Source organism: Papio anubis, chromosome 4 (assembly GCF_008728515.1).
Source record: "Papio anubis isolate 15944 chromosome 4, Panubis1.0, whole genome shotgun sequence".
NCBI classification, from domain to species: Eukaryota; Metazoa; Chordata; class Mammalia; order Primates; family Cercopithecidae; genus Papio; species Papio anubis.
In genome coordinates this window covers 105,787,931-105,806,937 of record NC_044979.1, presented here as the reverse complement: position 1 = coordinate 105,806,937, position 19,007 = coordinate 105,787,931, and the positions used below count along the sequence as shown (strand labels likewise).

Here is a 19,007-nt window from a genome sequence, read left to right as displayed (position 1 = left end):
TAATTTATCCAGGCATATCTTTAGTTCAATAAAGGTTATTTCCCTCTTTTTCATTCATACACAAATAAGTATGGTCAATTATTATTATCCTAACACTAGTTTTTGTGCACACATCCACCCCCAAACTCTCATCTTTAGTGTTCTTATGCCACCTGTATGGAATGGTTTGTAATTTTATTTTTTCACAACTCAAACTTGTTCATCATAACTTTAATAATTCATTGTAAGTATTCTATTACACTGTCCTACCTAATATACTACTATGTCTAAGCACTTACATATTAAAGCATATATTATTATAAACACAGTGCTTGCTTCTAGAAATTTCTCCATTTTGTTACATTAGGGTATTAATTTTGAAAAAACATGCATAAAAGGTTACTTTATCTATAAATTTTACTGAAGACACTACTTAAAAAGGAACGCAATGTCTGCTAAGAGATAGAATATTAGACTGATTACCTCAGCTTCAGAGTCCTTCAGTTTTTGAACTTTTTCTTTGACCTTCATCTCAAACACCTGCTCCATCTCCATCTCCATCTTCTTCATTTTAGCTACATGCTCCCTTCTTTCTTCTTCCATTTGTGCCAGAGGGCTCCTGTCATGAATATTAAGGGTAATCATTAAATGTCTGTGAATAAAAATTATAATACAGAACTATGAAACAGCTGATGAAAACAAATGAGATGCTATATATGTATGTCATTAATATATTTATAACCTAGAACTTCTTTTCGTGATATTTCATATATAAAACTTGATTATTATGGAAAAAAATCTAAAAATCAAAGATGTTTTCTAAACCTACTGCATATCCAATTTAAGGATGACATACCAAATAAACAGTAGAAGGAAAATGGGGAAAAAATTCCCAAAATACATTCACAGAATAAAACATTAGATGAAAATCATTTAATTTTGTTCTTTAAACAACATTTTAACATGAAAAACAGAAAATAAGTAATGAAGTTAACATATGTAGAATATTTTTACCAAAATTTTTTTACCAAAATTTCAAGTGTTACCATCTCTTCTAAGACAGCTACTAAGAACACAAAAATTATTATTTGTTTTGGTAACTGAACTGATGCTGGAAACAACTACTAGTCAATACTTAGAGCACTATTTAGGCATACAGAATATTTCTAGGTCCCTTATAACTTCAATGCTCTTGAAAATTCATTCCACTTAACTCAAATATTTCAGTCTTAAGTTTTAAAGACTTTCAGTGATTTAAAACACACACACATACTTTAGAGATAATCAGGAGCAAGTATTTTGTTAATAATTATTTTTAAATGCCAAAAAATAGACATAAGCATAGTTAAAAAAAAAAATGTTCACTCTGTTGACGTTAAAGTCCCATGGATTCAAATCTCCTTGAAGAATTGTGTTCAAAATTTTCACACTGATACATATTTACAGGTGGGCTTTGTTAAGGCTAATATACTTTCTCACAGAGACACAAGAGAATGCCAAAGTACCTAGTGCTTTTAGCAAAGGAGCAGAAAATGGGCTCTTTGCTTTGAGAATCTCTGAAAATTATTCAATACCCTAGGACAAATTAAAGAGATAAGTACTTCTTTGACTTTGTTAATAAAGCATGCTTGTTTTGCCTCCATAAAAACAGGCTTTGACCATTGAGGTTTACATGTTAAATGGGTAAATTTTATTGCAATACACTACTTTTTTTAAAAAAAGAATTAACTCACGGCTTAAAAACAAAAACCAGACCTTGGATTTCACCCATAACTTTAAGGCTAGTCATTTTAAACCTGATTTTACACACTCTTATTATGGTGACTTTTCTCCTTATTAGGCTAAATATTTCTGACCATCACAGCAACTGTCTTTTCTATCAAGGAAGCAGGCAAGAGAGCTAGACAGAAAATGTTAGAAACAAAACAAAAAGAACCGAATATTGGCTACTAGTTTTTCTTAACAAAAAGGAAGAACAAAGATGTGATGTAATGCTATGATTAAGATGATCTGTTTTCGCAATTGCATAAATTAGAATAAAATGTTAACTCAAGGATATTTCTTCACCAAAAGAAAACTTACTTCTACATGCAAACCTGCCACATATTTTTCCAATTAAACAATGAATCAAAAGTTCTGAAAATGAAACTAACCAGACATATTAACTTAGAACAAGAACCTGCATTTTAAAAGTGGAGTCAGCTGAAATACATTTCCAAGTGTAAATACCATTTTTTTTGCAAAAGTTGAGATGCTTAATAATATATTCCTCATATTAATGGCAAGTGTTTTTAATATAGTTGCCTCTGATCTCTTGAGCACACCCAGTGTCAGTGACTGCCCTGAAACAGCATACCAAATGTGTGTTTGTGTTTGCCAGCATTCTTCCGGTGAAAGGGTCCAAAGCTTCTGTTAGATTTTCAGAGTCTCTAATTCCCACTGTCCCCTAACACCCCAAAAATATTTTTTAGTTTCTAGAAAATAATCTAAAAACAATTCTTTAATTGCTAACCTTAAGTAAATGAATATGTATATTTAAGTAATTTAAGATTATCCAATAATATAATTATGATTGTAAATATATTAAATTAGAAATCAGAAATATCTATTCCTACCTACACAACTCATCTATAAAATGTTTATCTTTATCCTTGTGAAGGAGCAGGTAATTTTGCCACTTAAATTATTATTTAAATAATTCTAAGGGGAAAATAAGAGACTGCCGAGAAAACACGCAATGATATTTCAAATCTTCTTTTAGGCCAGGCACAGTGACTCACACCTGCAATCCTAGCAGTTTGGGAGGCCAAGGCGGGCAGATCACAAAGTCAGGAGTTCCAGACCAGCCTGGCCAACATGGTGAAACCCCATCTCTACTAAAAATACAAAAATTAGCTGGGCATGGTGGCACACGCCTGTAATTCCAGCTACTTGGGAGGCTGAGGCAGGAGAATTGCTTGAACCCAGGAGGCAGAGGTTGCAGTGAGCCAAGATCATGCCACTGTACTCCAGCCTGGGTGACAGAGCAGGACTCCATCTCGAAGAAAAAAAAAATCTTCTTTTAAATTCAAAATTTAAGTATTAAAAATCCCTGTATAGTAAAATCCCCTGCCATACATGCCTTCAACTGTATCATATCCACAGGAACAAAAATTAGTGATTTAGCACATTTAAAATAAAGCATGCTAAAAGCTGCAATTAAAGTCAAATGCATAGCTTTCACAATTAAATTATTAAGGTATGTGCCCTAAATAAAAAATTTACAGTAAAATTCACTAAAGCTGATTTATTTCTCAAATTATGTTCATAATCATTACATTAAATCACTACAAAAATATGCTGTGCACTTATCTTCTGAAAGTCTGTTCAAAGTTTTAAATATGCTAAATGTGTTTCTAAAAGAAATTTGCAATTATTTGACAGTTAAGATACTGTAAGTTTTTTAGCCTTGTAAAAATAATCTGACCAAATATACTCAAATACTGTGAAAAAATGTTCATGCATATTTAAAATGAATTTTTTGAAGTCTCTCACCAGAAAAACGATCTTTCAAATTTTTAATTTTTAAATTAACACCTCACTTTTAGTCATCTTTATTAATTTTTAGAAAATCAAAACAAAAAATTGTGCTTACAATGTAGAAAATGTAGGGAGACCACTTTTTATCTTCACATTTACTATTTTTTTTCCAAGTAAGACCTTTTATTAAATGACTGGAAAAACCATTTAATTTATATCATTGCCCGCCTGCTTTTTAACGGGAAACTCTTATCCACCCACATATAGTAGTAAAGCTTATAAACCTATCAGCGAAATTAAAAACCCAAAGAAATGAAAAAAACTTAGTAAAACAAGAAAAAGAAAATGGTTCCAACATAACCCGAATATGAAACTAAATCCCCAAAGACTTAGCTCCTTCTAGAGTTGTCTTTATAAGGTTAAAATTCCTGCAAGCCATACCCCTTCATGTGACCAATAAGAGAATTATAGCCACCACATAAGGATGACCTAGTCAAGTTCTACTTTGCTGCATTACACATGACCCACACTTGGAGTGTAACAAAAGGCAACCATGTTTCATTTAAATTATGTGTGTGGTCTTTCCTAAAGAACAATTAAGCAAGTAGATTTACATACTTTTGCTCCAGTGGTCAGTAGGTCACTATGCAAAATTTTCCAAAGGAATTTCACTTCAATAATTTCAAAGATCAATATAAAAATTTCCAAAAATTTTGAGTAATAAGGGTTGCCAACATTTTGTTTTGCCACATGAGAGTATTAAAACCAAACATAAACAAAACTTCCAACTACTATCATTATAATTTCATGAAAGGACACTTGAATAAAGAGTAAAAGATATGACTAAGTTTAATTTTTTGGAAACTTGAAATTTTCAGCAAATTGTCTTTATTTCTATTTAGATCAATGAAAACTCTGTCATGTATCAAGAATTCTGAGAATCTCCCTTTGAAACCTGTATTTTCAGTCATTTACTTATAAAGTTTTCCCAAAATGACTGATGGAGAAGGCTATAGAGAACAGAAAAATAAACATAAGGCAGAGAGAGACTAGGGTGTGCCCCAACTTGGAGCAAGGTATCTATTGTCACAATTGGTACCAATGATAGACATCAGTTCTGAAAAAGAGTTACCAATAAAATGTGATTTTAAGTAAAGGGGTACAAGGAAGATCAAGGAAAAAGGAGGCAGATAAAACTTCAAGAAGGAAGTTTAGCAAAAAAAAAAAAGATGGGCCTCCTCTTACTGGGGATCACCTCCTTTAAGAGATCAGCAGTCTGGATATGACCAATTCTTCTTCCCTTTCCTTTATAAACCCTTGCTGAATTTTCTTTGATTTGAGAGGTTACCCTTTCTGTGGCTTTCAACCACCCATCACCCTCCATATAGGGATGCAAGATGCATTCTCTAAGGATGTAAGTACTTGGATGGCTCCATACTTTCTTTGTCAGAAACAGTTGTAATTACTGGATAGCTGCTAAGAACAGCATCCACTTCTCCAGATCTAAACTTGAGACAAATTACAGCTGACTGGACAAGTTCAGCTATTCTTCAGATTGAAACCACACAATCTAATTCTTGTTTTAAGTCCCTCTAAAACAGAATTGTTCTAGGGCTACTGACATAACAGAAAGGCACATTTTCAGACAACTACACATATATTTTTAATTTTTATTTCATGTTTCAACAGACTCTACAGTTTGTCCAAAACTATCTCAGAAAATTAAATATAAGATAAACTGATCTACAGTTACACACTGCTTAATAATGGGGATACATTCTGAGAAATTCATTTGTCATTGCGTCAACAACATAGAGTGTACTTACACAACCCTAGACAGTATAACCTACTACACACTTAGGCTCTATGATACAGACACAATATTATGGGATCTTGTCATACATGCAGTCAGTCATTGACTGAAACATCATTATGTGGCACATGAATGTATTTTACTATTCACTGTCTAACATCTTTAAAAAGTTTAGCTTATATTCTAAAACCAAAGTGTGATTAGCACTTTGTGAAACATACATTGCCAAAGATCAGTTTAACTATAAATTTTCAATAGGTTCACCTTCCATTCCAAAATTCTTGTAACTCTCAACCCCTCCCCACAACCACTGTCAAAGAATATACTGCTATGGAGAGTCGCATGAGAGCAATACAAAAGAACATTAAAATAAGCCTAAACTCACACCTGCTTACTTCACTTATTTAAACATTAGTCTTTATTTTCAGTTATTCATGGATATGTATTAACCTATGAGGAAAAGCAGCTTACATCAGCTAAAGCACCATAAGTTGTTAATGATTTTTAAAGAAAAATTTAACAAAAATACTTTTTGAAATTGCTAACATTTTCAAGACAATGCAAGATACAACCAATAGATAAAACTTCTAAGTGATTTCTTTCAGGTTCAGTTTGTGTTATTCAATGAAGTAGTAACAATCTAATTTATCAAATCATATTAAATATCTATTCCAATTACAGCCATTCCCCATTTGGCTTGATGTTGTAAAATGTTTATTTTCCTATTTATTATTAGCATAAAATATTATGCTAGCTCCTGGGGCAATTTGCTTTTTAGCAATGCAAACATTTCTCTTTTTTATATGCACAGGCAAAGTATGGTCATGATTCCTCTCTTTAAGAGATATATTTCCAGTAGAATTCCACTATTTATGCTTTCACCTGGGATATAGTTTAACTCACGTATTCACACAGAATTTTGTATATGCAGAAAAATACTTAATGATATTGTAATGATCTTAATGATACTGCACTACTTTAAAAAGCCTTATATTTGAGACATGGGAACAAATAAATAATTCCTTATATCTACAACATAACAAATGTTTAAAAAACATATTGAATAAGTACATATATTTAACAAAAAATATGTACTAGTAGTATTTTATTTTAACATACAAAATTATCAGTAGCTTTATGTATATGTTTCTTTTAATGAGTTAAAAAGTTCATCGTTAATGATAATGAGTTTAAAGTGAATTAGGATTTTATGAACAATATTCACTATGATGGATCCTTACATTTTTATGCCAAAGTTCATAAACATTTTGCTTTTAAAAAGAGATAAAAAGCCTTCCTTTTGTTTACATATTGAGGCTTACCTCAAACAGAATATTTTATTTTAAATATTTAAGGGACATTTTTCTATTCCACTATAAGGCATGTTAACCACTATGGAAAACACTATAGCTACTTTGAGAACTTGTCTTTCTTATTTATATAGTTGATCCTTCAGGATTATCTTCTAATGGTAGATAACACCTAGCTACAAATGCACATTATTTAAAACGGTTTTGCAATACAGCTATGCACTGCATAATGACATTTCAGTAAACAAGGGGTGGCATATATGATGGTGGCCCATAGGAACTAAAAAATTCCTACTGCCCAGTGGCATCTTGATGATCTTGACCCTGAGTAGGCCTAGGCTAATGTGTAAGTTTATGTCTTTGTTTTTAACAAAAAAAAAAAAGTTTTAAGTGAAAAAAGAAAGAACTTCTAAAATAGAAAAAAGCTTATAGAATAAAGATTACAAAGATAATACTTTTATACATCTGTTCAATGTATTTGTGTTTTAAGCTAAGTGTTACTATAAAAGAATCAAAAAGTTTTCTAAAATTTGTTATTATAAAATAAAAAGTTACAGCAAAAAATATTATTGAAGACAAATTTAAGAAATAAATGTAGTATAGCCTAAGTGTACAGTGTTCATAAAGTCCACTGTAGTGTACAGTAATGTCCTAGGCCTGCACATTCACTCACCACTCACTCACTGACTCATCCAGAGCAACTTCCAGTCCTGCAAACTCCATTCAAACCAAGTGCCCTATACAGATATACCATTTTTAATCTTTTATACTGTATTTTTACTGCACCTTTTCTATGTTTACATACACGAATACTTAACATTATGTTACAACTGTCTATAACATTCAGTACAGTAACATGCTATATAAGTTTACAGCCTACAAGCAATAGCTGTACCACATAACCTAGGTGTGTAGAAGGCTCTACCATCTAGGTTTGTGCAGGTACTCCATGTTGTTTACAGAATGACAAAATAGCCCAATGATACATTTCTCAGAAAGGTATCCCCATTGTTAAGTGACATATGACGTAATTATGATCTTCAATAATGACAGATTTTTAAAAAGCAGGACACAGACATGGTTACCAGCTTCCTCACACATCTCTTTTTTCGACCCCAACATGAAACCACCACAGCTTGAGATATAAGCTCAACAGGGCAAAGCTACACACTTTGTAGTCACTTATACCACTCTAACAACCAAAAGAAGAAAACGAAACTCCAGCTAATTCACTCCCTGGAATAGGAATAGAGAAGGTAACCAAGAATAAATTCATCTAAATATTCCTTTTTTTAAAGCCTGTCCTTTTTTTCCACATAATCTGTAAGTGAAAACGCTATCAAAATGGTTCATTCAAAAAAAGCTTCTACTATTAAAGCAAAACAATATAAATTTATGCTGCTGTGCATAGAGAACACTATCCACATTTTCTACTGAGTAGCCAGGAGAAATTTAATGAAAATGAAACAATATGATTACTGACTACAGAAATAATACCTTTTTTGGCGAAAAAAATACATACTTACTTAGTCAGCTGCCCTTTATTCTTGTTGTTATCAACTCCATTATAAGTCACAGCTGCCAGTTTTCTGCTTCTGTAGTTCTCATAGTGGACATTATTAGTAACATCTTTCAAGTCCTGCATGTGTGTTCTGTCATAAATAAACAGCAAGAGTTTGCTTCTATTAATAGCTAGGGGGAAAAAAGCTTAAAAAGCTTTAATATAAATTCAAAATTTTACCAAAACAAACATTTCAGATTTAAAATGAAAAAGACTATTGTTAAGGAAGGTGGCATTCATCTGTTTTCATTTACACTCAAAGTAGACCAACAAAAAATAAGCTAACTTGACACCAAATTTAGATTCCAATGAGATTTTAAGACCCATAAATCCCCCAAAGCAGTTACTGAAGGATGACCTTTCTATGAAAAGAGTATTCATCTTTGTATTACCTATTTAAAAACTAGACAAGATTAGCTACTACTGAAGCTTATAAAATCTAAAAGAAACTGCCTTTTAGCAATATTACTAAGGTAATATATGAGTTTTTATTAATACATAATAATAAATTTCAGATCACATATCAAGTTGCTTTCAAACAAGGAAATTTTAGAGTAGTTTTCTGTTTCTTCAAACTGTCTAGTGAATGTATTTTGGTTAAACAAATTTTTGCTTACAGCATTTCTATCATATATAAAATCAATACATATAAGTCTACAATACATATGAGATGATGTAATCATTATTTAATAATTCAAGACACTGAAGATACCCTTAGCTGCTCTACGGATATCCTTTACCAATGCAGTGTTCTTGGATATACATGGTGTGGCAATACTCTATTGTCAGTCCTCCCTCTTCTCATCATCCATTTTATCTCAAATTACCTATATCTGCCATCATTCATTTTCACCACTTTACTAAAACTCCTTTCTGGGAGACAAACAAAAGTGTATTGTTGGCTGAGCACACTGGCTCACGCCTGTAATCCCAACACTTTGAGAGGCTGGGGCAGGCGGATTGCCTGAGCTCAGGGGTTCAAGACCAGCCTGGCCAACATGGTGGAACCCCATCTCTACTAAAAATACAAAAATCAGCCAGGTGTGGTGGCGGGCACCTGTAATCCCAGCTACTTGGGAGGCTGAGGCAGGAGAATAGCTTGAACCCAGGAGGTGGAGGTTGCAGTGAGCCAAGATCACGCATTGCACTCCATCCTGAGTACACGAGCGAGACACCGTCTTAAAAGAAAAAAAAAAAGAAAAAAGTATATCGTTGTACTGTTTTTATCATTCCTTACATCCAGAAAACCTTTACTGTTACTTCACAATCCAGCTTCTTGAATCTCCCCCTTTGTGAATAAAATGTGATATCCAATCACTCTGATTCATTTCGTACTGACATTTCCATGCAACTCTCTGGTAGTTCACTCTCCTTAGTCCTAAGTCTGGTTTTTCTGAAAATCTCATCTCCCAGACTCTGTCCCTTAATAAATTCACGTTCTCTTATAACCACAACAGTTACTTCTAAAGCTCTACCACTCCACTTCAGGAAAGTCAGGCAGCTCCCTACTCCTGGCATATCTGGTGGTTGACACTGAACAGTTCATGCTAATTTGTCAATCTCTCGTCAAAGACTTCAACTACTTTGGAAACCATTTTCCCAGCCTTGACATCAAAGCATTCCAACCATGACCATTTTCTCCTTGGCTGTCATTCATTTTTGGTACAAGTGTATGTCATAGGTGACATCATACCTCTTCAACTGTAAGCTCCCCTTTACAAGGAACATGCCATTACCTTTTATGCCCCAATGCAGATAGCAGATAGGAATTTTAACAAAATTCGTAACTCAAGATTGAAGCTGAGATATGATAAACACTTTTTGGAATAAATTTTTGTTAACAGTTTCTCTAAGTTGAGAATAATAACAAACACCTATGCCACTATAAAACAATGTTTATGTAATTTTTCTTTCCTTTTGATACAGGGTCTCACTCTGTCGCCCAGGCTGGATGGAATGCAGTGGTATGATCTCGGCTCACTACAATCTTTGCCTTTCAGGATCAAACCATCCTCCCACCTCAGCCTCATGAGTAGCTGGGACTATAGGCATGCACCACCATGCCCAACTATTTTTTGTATTTTTAGTAGAGACGAGGTTTCACCATGTTGCCCAGGCCAGTCTTGAACTCCTGAGCTCAAGCAATTCTCTTACCTTGGCCTCCCAAAGTGCTGGGATTACAGGTGTGAACCACTGCACATGGCCTGATTTTAGTTATTATGTATCACATATCATCACTGCATCACCAAAAAATCATTAAAGGTCCTAAGGAAGAATACTTATATGAAATGTTTGTGTGAATGTGTAAAATAAAAGTAAGGTGAATTTACTAATTGTTAAGTTATTTTTGTTAGCGTCATCTAAAATTTTAGATAATAATTTTCCCTTTCACTAAAATCACTATAGTCTTCTATACGACTACATAATTCTGATTTTTTCAGGTTATACAAGTCTTTATTTCCATTTAATTAAATATGCTTTTTCATTTTACGATTCGACCCACTCCTCCATTCTCAAAATAATTTGGTAATTTGCAATACAGTTTTCCCCAGTTTCAGGAATTTGTCTCTTCCATTTCCCATTGCTGATACCATAACTCTTTCTGTTCTCCTTTTCTTTCCCCATTTGATTTCTGAAACACCCATCTCTACACCCTGAAAATATCTGTATAATTTTCTTCCTTTCCATCGTCTTACTTGGTTTGCCTGGAGTAAGTCAGTTCTCTCAATTAGCAAGAGAACTTCTTTGAACTTGCCTCTTTCTTAGAAGCAATCACTATTCCTTTGACCTGCAAGATTTCAATTATTTGGGATTTCTAGACATCTGCAATATTGGTATTGGTACTATATTTCCTTCCTTCAAGTAATTATTAAATATCCACTAGATGGCTTTGTCTTAAAGACATGAGCTAAATTAAATATACATCTTTTTAATAACTTTAGAATTTTTAGGCATTAAAAGTCTTGCTGCTCTGCTCTATTAAATCTTCCTGCAGGCATGGTCAATTTGCTCTGTAATGCTTATACTAGGGAGGCCCCTTACTAGCTGCCAGGCTGTGAACCTTCGCATATTCAAAGTAGTCTCTGGACCGCGCAGGTGTGGTGGCTCACGTCTGTAATCCTAGCACTGTGGGAGGCCGAGGCAGGAGGCTCACTTGAGGTCAGGAATTTGAGACCAGCCTGGCCAACATGGTGAAACCCTGTCTCTACCAAAAATACAAAAATTAGCCAGGTGTGGTGGCGCATGCCTGTAATCCCAGCTACTCGGGAGGTTGAGGCAGGAGAATTGCTTGAACCTGGGTGGAGGTTGCAGTGAGCAAAGATCATGCCACTGCATTCCTGCCTGGGCAACACACTGAGAGTCCATCTCAACAAAGTAGTCTCTGACTCAGTACCTAGCTTTCCTCTCTACAGTGTTTTAGCTTTGTAGGCAATTATTGATTGTATACTTTTAAAATACCTAAGAAAAAGTTATAGAATGCCACCATGTCAAGCACTGGGCAAGTACCATAGAGGATTTAAAAACAAGAGGAATGCAATGGTAATTTGTATTTATTAAACATTCTCTACTTATATACTGTCAGAGCAGATTATATTATTAATACATATTCTTCTGAAGTCACACTACAAGAATGGAAGAGGAAGGGAATATTCATAATAGAGCCTGAAGTTTTGTATTCTCAAAACCCAGAGGATGACCTTCTCATGCGTTTGGTCTTCTTCACTAAGTGAGGCCTGGCAACCCCAACTGCTGAATCAACTCTATCATGTACTTCCTTCCAAGAACACTGGCTCCTTTGAAAATAAAGATCAATTACATGCCAATTTATTCAATTTCAAAATTCACTCTCATCTCTACTGTATTTCTTGAGGTAGCAGTTTGACTCTCTTAAATTTTCCCCCTCACTTCTCACTTTGAGAATGACCTTGTTATTCCATGATTTCCAACTATTATCCATATTTATGTTACTACCTTTCTTTACACAGCTAAAGAGATTCTTCTGTTTTGGGAAAGTAGGGGTATGAAAATGAATGGATATCAACTTAAGACAGACATCTAAAACCGAAGGTTAAAGAGAGTACGTGGTAAAGGCGTAGAGAAGCAAGAGACAGAAGTGGGAAATGCGGAGTGAGGTAGGGAGAGGAAGGAGTGTGTCTCAACATGAAAACACTGAGGATCATTTTGATGCCCCTTCTGTTCCTTGTCTACTAACATCTCTAGTCCTATTACACTTTTTCTTCACGATTTCCTCTCTGCTGCTGCTTTTCTAATTCATTAGTAAGAGATCCTCTTTACTAGTCCTGGTCCTCTAATCAGGATGGCCTCAATGTCTTGCTCCCATAGGCTTTCCTTCTCTTTCAGCAGGTGTGCAAGACACAATTTAGGGATTTCTTTTTCTCACCTGGTGGGAAGATGGGTTTTGTTCACTGTGTTCCAGTACATAAAATGTGGCCTACTCACCAGCTATCAGGATGTGCGCCTTTTAAACATTCAAATTCTAGCTTTTGACTCAAAAACTAGCCTTCCCTTATATAGTTTTCACAAGTTCTTCACATTAAGAAAAAAGAGCCTCTTCTATTTCACTTTCCATAGTTATTTCAGTAATAAACCTCAACACAACGTATAATGATAAAGTAAAGAGACTAATTTTCCTATGTATCCCTAAACAAATTATTTCGTAACTTGCTCATGACTTCAAAACCTTGGAGAAAGAATCATCTACATGTAGTGCTTACTTCATTGCTAGACTGAATATAGAAATTTAAATTAGCTATATTTATAGAAGGCAAAAAGCAAATCTGTCCAATTCTTACCTAGGGAAAGAAAATCTTAAGCTATTTCCATCATTGCTTGCACTTACCTTATCAACATATTTCTTAGGATTGTAAAATCACAATGTTCACCATTTTCAACTGTAAGAAAAAAATAGACTGCATTTATTATATTTCCACTAAACCTAGTCTCTTCAAAAAATATTTCACAGGACCTTGGGGTGTAAAACAAGGAGAGGAAATGCAAAACAGATCAATTTTTTTGAGATTTAACACTAACACAGTACTAATGTAAGGGCATGACAGAGAAGTGTACTTTATTATTGTCTTATCGTAGTTTAATCCTCAGAAATAGATATGTAAATCTAACAAATGAGCTCTCCAGAAACAACTTTGAAATTTTGAAAGGGGAAATCATGTATTTTCTTATTATTGGTAAAAAATATATTTATTCTATAATACATTTAAAAAATTCAGTGGGGTGAGTGAAGGGAGAATCACTTTAGAAAAAATCTTAAGTTAAGCAAAATGAAAAAGGGAGCCAAGAACTTTAAGGTTCTTTACTTTTATTTTTAAAGAATGTATCACAAATAGGAATATTACTTGGGAGTAGACAGGTAAACTACAAGAGAGATGCAAATCAGTTTCTCCAGTGCGTATGTTTAAGGGATATGTAAGTTCTAAAGCCTCAGCTCAGCAATTGAAAGTTGCCTGGGCATGATGGAGCCAGCTGGGAACAAGGTACAGGGGTCACTAATGGGAAAATTGCCAATAAGGACAGTAACTTGAAACAATATCCTAAAAATTAAAGAACTGTTCAAAATAAACCAGGGGCAGTGGTGTGCGCTTATGGTGACGTGATGTGGGAGGAGCATAACGTGGGAGGATCACTTTGAGCTCAGGAATTTGAGGCCAGTTGGGCAACATAGCAAGCCCTCGTCTCTTAAAAAAAAAAAAAAACAAAGTTCAAAAATAATAGCAACAAACAGATAAAACAATCATGTCTCAAATTTTGGTTTCAGCTTACTGTAATACAGAAGATTAAATATCAGATTAAACCAATACAATAAACCTATTGCCAAGAGGAAGGACTTCTGAGGTTTGGTGTTATAACTAAGATTTTATTGGTATTTAAAACTCCTTACTTAACAACCTCAATAATTTAAGATAGCAAGTTAAAAAACAAAACAAAAAACTCCTTACAAAACTAGTAAAGAGGATCTCTTATTAATGAAAATTTTTTTACTCTAAATATGCGGTATCAAAAAGGGCAACTTTTACACTGAGGAAAGACTGTGAAAGTTTTAACTGGGCTTACAAATTTCTTCAATCATTCTTGAGGGTCCATGACCATCTGACATTCTGATAAAAGTGACTGGCCTTCTCTCCAAAATGTTGGATTCCAGGAGGTTCATTAGATTCCCTGGGAGCAAACTTTGGGCCCCAGGTAAAGAACCCCTGAATTTTAGGTATGTTTTCAAATAAGAAAACAGAAATAATCTTAATGATGAGACAGGAATGCCAGTCAGGGACAGCCAAGGAGGGGCAAGTTGAGTACCTCTTATTTTAAATGCTTGGGACCAGAAGTGTTTTGCATTTTTTTGGAATTTTGGAATATCTGTGTCATACTTACTGGTCGAGCATCCTTAATCCAAAAATCCAAAATTCAGAATGCTCCAGTGAGTGCTTCCTCTGAGCAGCATGTCAGTGCTCAAAACGTTTTAGATTTCTTTCTTTCTTTCTTTCTTTTTTCCTTTGAGATGGAGTTTCACTCTTGTTGCCCAGGCTGGAGTGCAATGGCATGCTCTCAGTTTACTGCAACCTCCGTCTCCCGGGTTCAAGTGATTCTCCTGCCTCAGCCTCCCGAGTAGCTGGGATTACAGGCACACGCCACCATGTCCGGCTAATTTTTGTATTTTTAGTAGAGACGGGGTACCTCTGTGTTGGTCAGGCTGGCCTCGAACTCCCGACCTCAGGTGATCCACCCGCCTCAGCATCCCAAAGTGTTGGGATTATAGGCGTGAGCCACCACACCCGGCCAACGTTTTAGATTTCCAAGCAATTCACATTTTGAATATTCTAGAATGTTCAACCTGTACTACAACTTTAGGACTGAACACATACTTGCCTGACTTAGTAGGATACAGGTTTGAAAAATATCAGCGTATTTAAGGGAAAATGAGATTGCAAGAACCTGAAATCAGCACTATCCTTGAAAATCTAGACTATATCAATACAATATGCATATTGTACTACTTACTATAAATACAAATTTTTAATCAGTTTTGAGATCTTACAGAAAGTCATTCACTGAAGAAAATCTTACCTTCAGCAACACCCCAAGGATACTGCCTTCCTCTGACCCTTTTGCCATTCACTTCAATGATAGTATTACTACCTACCACAGCAAGAGGTAAACGGTCCTATAAAACAAAGTATTCTTGTTCAAATACATCTCTGTAGTCCTCACAAATTCAAGAATAAAAAAAGTTACATTACTCAACAGATTAGCCACAAAAAAAATTACTTTTGATAGTTTCTGTATTAGTTTTTAAGGCCATTTAACAAATATTTGGTAAACTGCCATCACATGGTATTACCACCAAGGTAAACAATAAATAAAATTAAATTTTCTCTTTAATGTTAAGAATATTCAAGCATATACTTGGTCAAATTATTTACTAAAAATCACCACAGAAAGTTGTCTCATACTTGGGGGGGATAAAAGGTAAAAAATACATTGGCATTTGGGGAAAAAAAAGTGGGCTAATGACTAGCCTACATACTTGATCACAAACCAACTACAACAGTACCTAAAGCAGGTAATAGTCTATTTGCTAAGCTCTAACTTCTGAACTTCAAATCCTGGCGACTGGATTTGTATTCATCTATGTATAGCCCTTCACAATTTTGTGGCTCCTGGAAATATCTAAGCAGCTATTTTATACAACTGCAGAAATTCTTCACTGGCGATGTATAACAATTTCATTATTCCAAGATATTTGCCTACATAATGCCATTATTCAGTACACCATTTTTAGGGCCAAACTATGTAGAAAATCATGAGATAAAATACAGAAAATATGCTGATGTTACTTTTTGGTTGGTTTTTATTATTTTTAATTGAAACATAATTGTACATATTTGTGGGGTACAGTATGGTATTCTGATACCTGTATACAAATATGTAATGATCGAATCAGGGTAATTAGCATATTTGTCAACACAAATTTATTTTTCTGTATTGGGAACACTCATAATCCTCTCTTCTAGCTATCTGAAAATATAGACTAAATTACTGTTAACTACAGTCACCCTACAATGCTACAGAACGCTAGAACTTATTCCTCCTATCTAGCTGTAATTTTGGTTGGCTTTTATACAGACAAAATAAATACATTTTTGTCTGGCAATTAAAACATAACAGAATGAATTCTCTCCTTTCTCATCACTTGTTTTTTAAGAGGGAAAAAAATTACATAATATGAAAGCCACTTAATTAAAAACAATTTGAAATAAGAATTGTGTTATTCGCCTCGGTAGTTTATACAATTCCTTATTAGATACACTAGCTAATCTTCAAAGTTAACTATAAAGTTGAATTCAACATTAAATCTCCCTAGGCATTTTTGTAAGCCAACTACTTAAAACACTGATACTTTTGATCTTTCCTGCAGACGCTGTAGTATGTTTTTAAGGCCTCAGATTACTTTAGTGTATGTACAGGGATGAACCTACCTTTATCTTTTTAACAAGTTTATTTTCTTCTTCATCGTCTGTTTCTGGAAATTCATATATTTTAATTTTATGTTCTTGGATTTCTTTCATTATCTAAAATGGAAGAAGTAGTCAGCAAAAGAGCACCATATATAATTAGTACGTTAGTCTTATGTTTATTACATGCTTCTTAGATTCCTATAAGGGTCCTTGGTTCCAGATCCTTTACTGTTTTTAATGATGCAAAGTTGTAATCTAAAAGTACTATGCTAGTCTTTTTTTTTTTTTTAACTGTAAAGTTGATATATAAATACCAAATCCAATTGCTTCAGAAGTGTTAAAGTCATATAGCTATCATATCAAAAGAGTTCCAAAAAAGATGTAAAACTCCAGAAAGGGATTTCTCTGATTGATTTCCACAGTAATGACCTTAGGTCATTTATTTACAATGACTGAGATTCTTCCTTTAGACACAAACTCCCAAGTATCTTATTTAGTTGAATAAACAGGGCTAAACTCACCTAAAACTTTTAGTAGAATCTGGCAAAAGTAAGGTAAAACTAAGTACAGCACTGCTCCCTGCACATTCATCAGAAAAATTCTTGCATGTACATGTATATACACACAAACTGAGGAGCAACAGGTATAAGATTAGGGAAGGACACAAGGAGAAAACACACCTTAGAAATTAAGAAGCTCAAGAATTAATAAGGAAAATGAAGAAAACTAAAGAAGACAACTTATTAATAACATCAGTCAAATTAAATTATCATGTCCAAAATCACGCCAAATTCTAAACAGAATACAGACATCCAAATAATTTTCAACTACCTATCCTTATTTGAACCCATAACAAACCAATGGCTAATATACTAAACCTATCTTCCCTACCTATACTTATATTTTGGTGCAATTTTCATGGCAAAGGTTCCCAGCAGTTATAAAAGGACCCTGAACAAACTATGTTACATGGTTACTATACTAGACAGAAGTAAACAGAAGTAAAATTGTCACTGAAAGAAAATAAGACCACACATCTTTTACAATTAGGGTATGTACCTAAATTTAAAAAAAAAGAATAAACGAGGAATTGCAAATACATGATGAAGAGAAAAACGAGTAATAGCAGCTAGCACTAAAAGCAGTGGTTTTAGTCAGAGGTTGTATATTAAAATGACCTCAGTACAACCACCAGAATGTGACCAATTTGAAAGAAGAGGTCACTTCATATTCATCTTTTTTATCAGTAAAAATCCAAATCGAAATACATAATAAACGAAGAGAAATGCATTATATACTAGTATTTGAAACTTAGAAATAGCACATTACAAAATAAAAATGGGAATGGGTAAGTGTAAAACAGAAAAATACTAAATACAGTAAAAACAATGTACTAAAACTTTCTGAAAATTAGTATGAATTTAGCACAACTTCAAAGTAAATTTTAACAGGCTTTTTATAACAGGTTTCAAGGTATTCTGAAATTCATACTGAAAAAGGTGAAAAACAAAATATTTTGTTACAATAGGACTATATGGACAATAGAGATAATTACAATCTATTTTTAAATGTTATACAAAGTTGCTGTGGTTTAAACAATATACTACTGGCCAAAAATAAAGACTACTGCAATAGAGAAAGGTTCCAGAATTGACCCTATATTTCATAAAATGTAATATATAATGAACAAGACACAAATTAGAAATATGTGTGACTGTGTAACTCAATATTATTGAGACAACTAGACATGAGTCTAGAAAAACAGTTTTGTGGTCTTCCAGCTAGCTTATACAGCATGAGACTCTTAATCTTAGGGTCATAGGTTTGAACAATAACTTAAACTATAAATATCCCATAAAGTGCACTGAAAACAAAATTAGGATATAAGCAGCAAAAGAGAAAACAGAAAAAATATTGTGAAAATGAGAGAGAACTAAATACTCAGAATAAAAAGAACCCATATCAATAAATACGGGTAATACCAAGTACTACTGGTCAAAAAGACAAAGGATTTGAACAGATGTTTACAAAAAGGGGGAAAAAACAGCTTTGTTTTTAAAATGTTCAGCCTTTCTGGAAAGTAAAAGGAAAAGACAAAGAAATGATTAGGTACCACTTCATTCCAAAAAAGTTTTCAAAATAAAAATAACAATGCTGGCAAAGTCACAGTGAACCAGATGTAGACCTTAGAAAACAAATTTGTTTTATTGGGAAAGCACCATGACAAAATCGGGAGTGGGGAGATAAAGACCCATAAAAAACAATCATAGCCTTTGAAAGAATAATCCTCTTCCTGGGAATTCATTCTAAAAAAATAATTTGAGGGGAGGGGAGGA

The 19,007-nt window shown here is 33.8% G+C and overlaps 1 protein-coding gene across 9 annotated transcripts in view; it reads right to left on the bottom strand.

Moving 5' to 3' along the window:
• Nucleotides 1-19,007, bottom strand: part of SEPTIN7 (septin 7) — a 104,099-nt gene that overhangs the window by 6,505 nt on the left and 78,587 nt on the right. For all 9 annotated transcript variants that reach the window (XM_009203105.2, XM_003896106.4, XM_009203108.3 and 6 more), the window contains 5 exons: nt 16,693-16,785; nt 15,281-15,377; nt 13,044-13,095; nt 8,148-8,273; nt 463-598 (listed from right to left, as the gene is read on the bottom strand). In XM_009203105.2, coding sequence (XP_009201369.1) covers nt 463-598; nt 8,148-8,273; nt 13,044-13,095; nt 15,281-15,377; nt 16,693-16,785 — 504 coding nt within the window. The remainder of the gene's footprint in view (nt 1-462; nt 599-8,147; nt 8,274-13,043; nt 13,096-15,280; nt 15,378-16,692; nt 16,786-19,007) is intronic.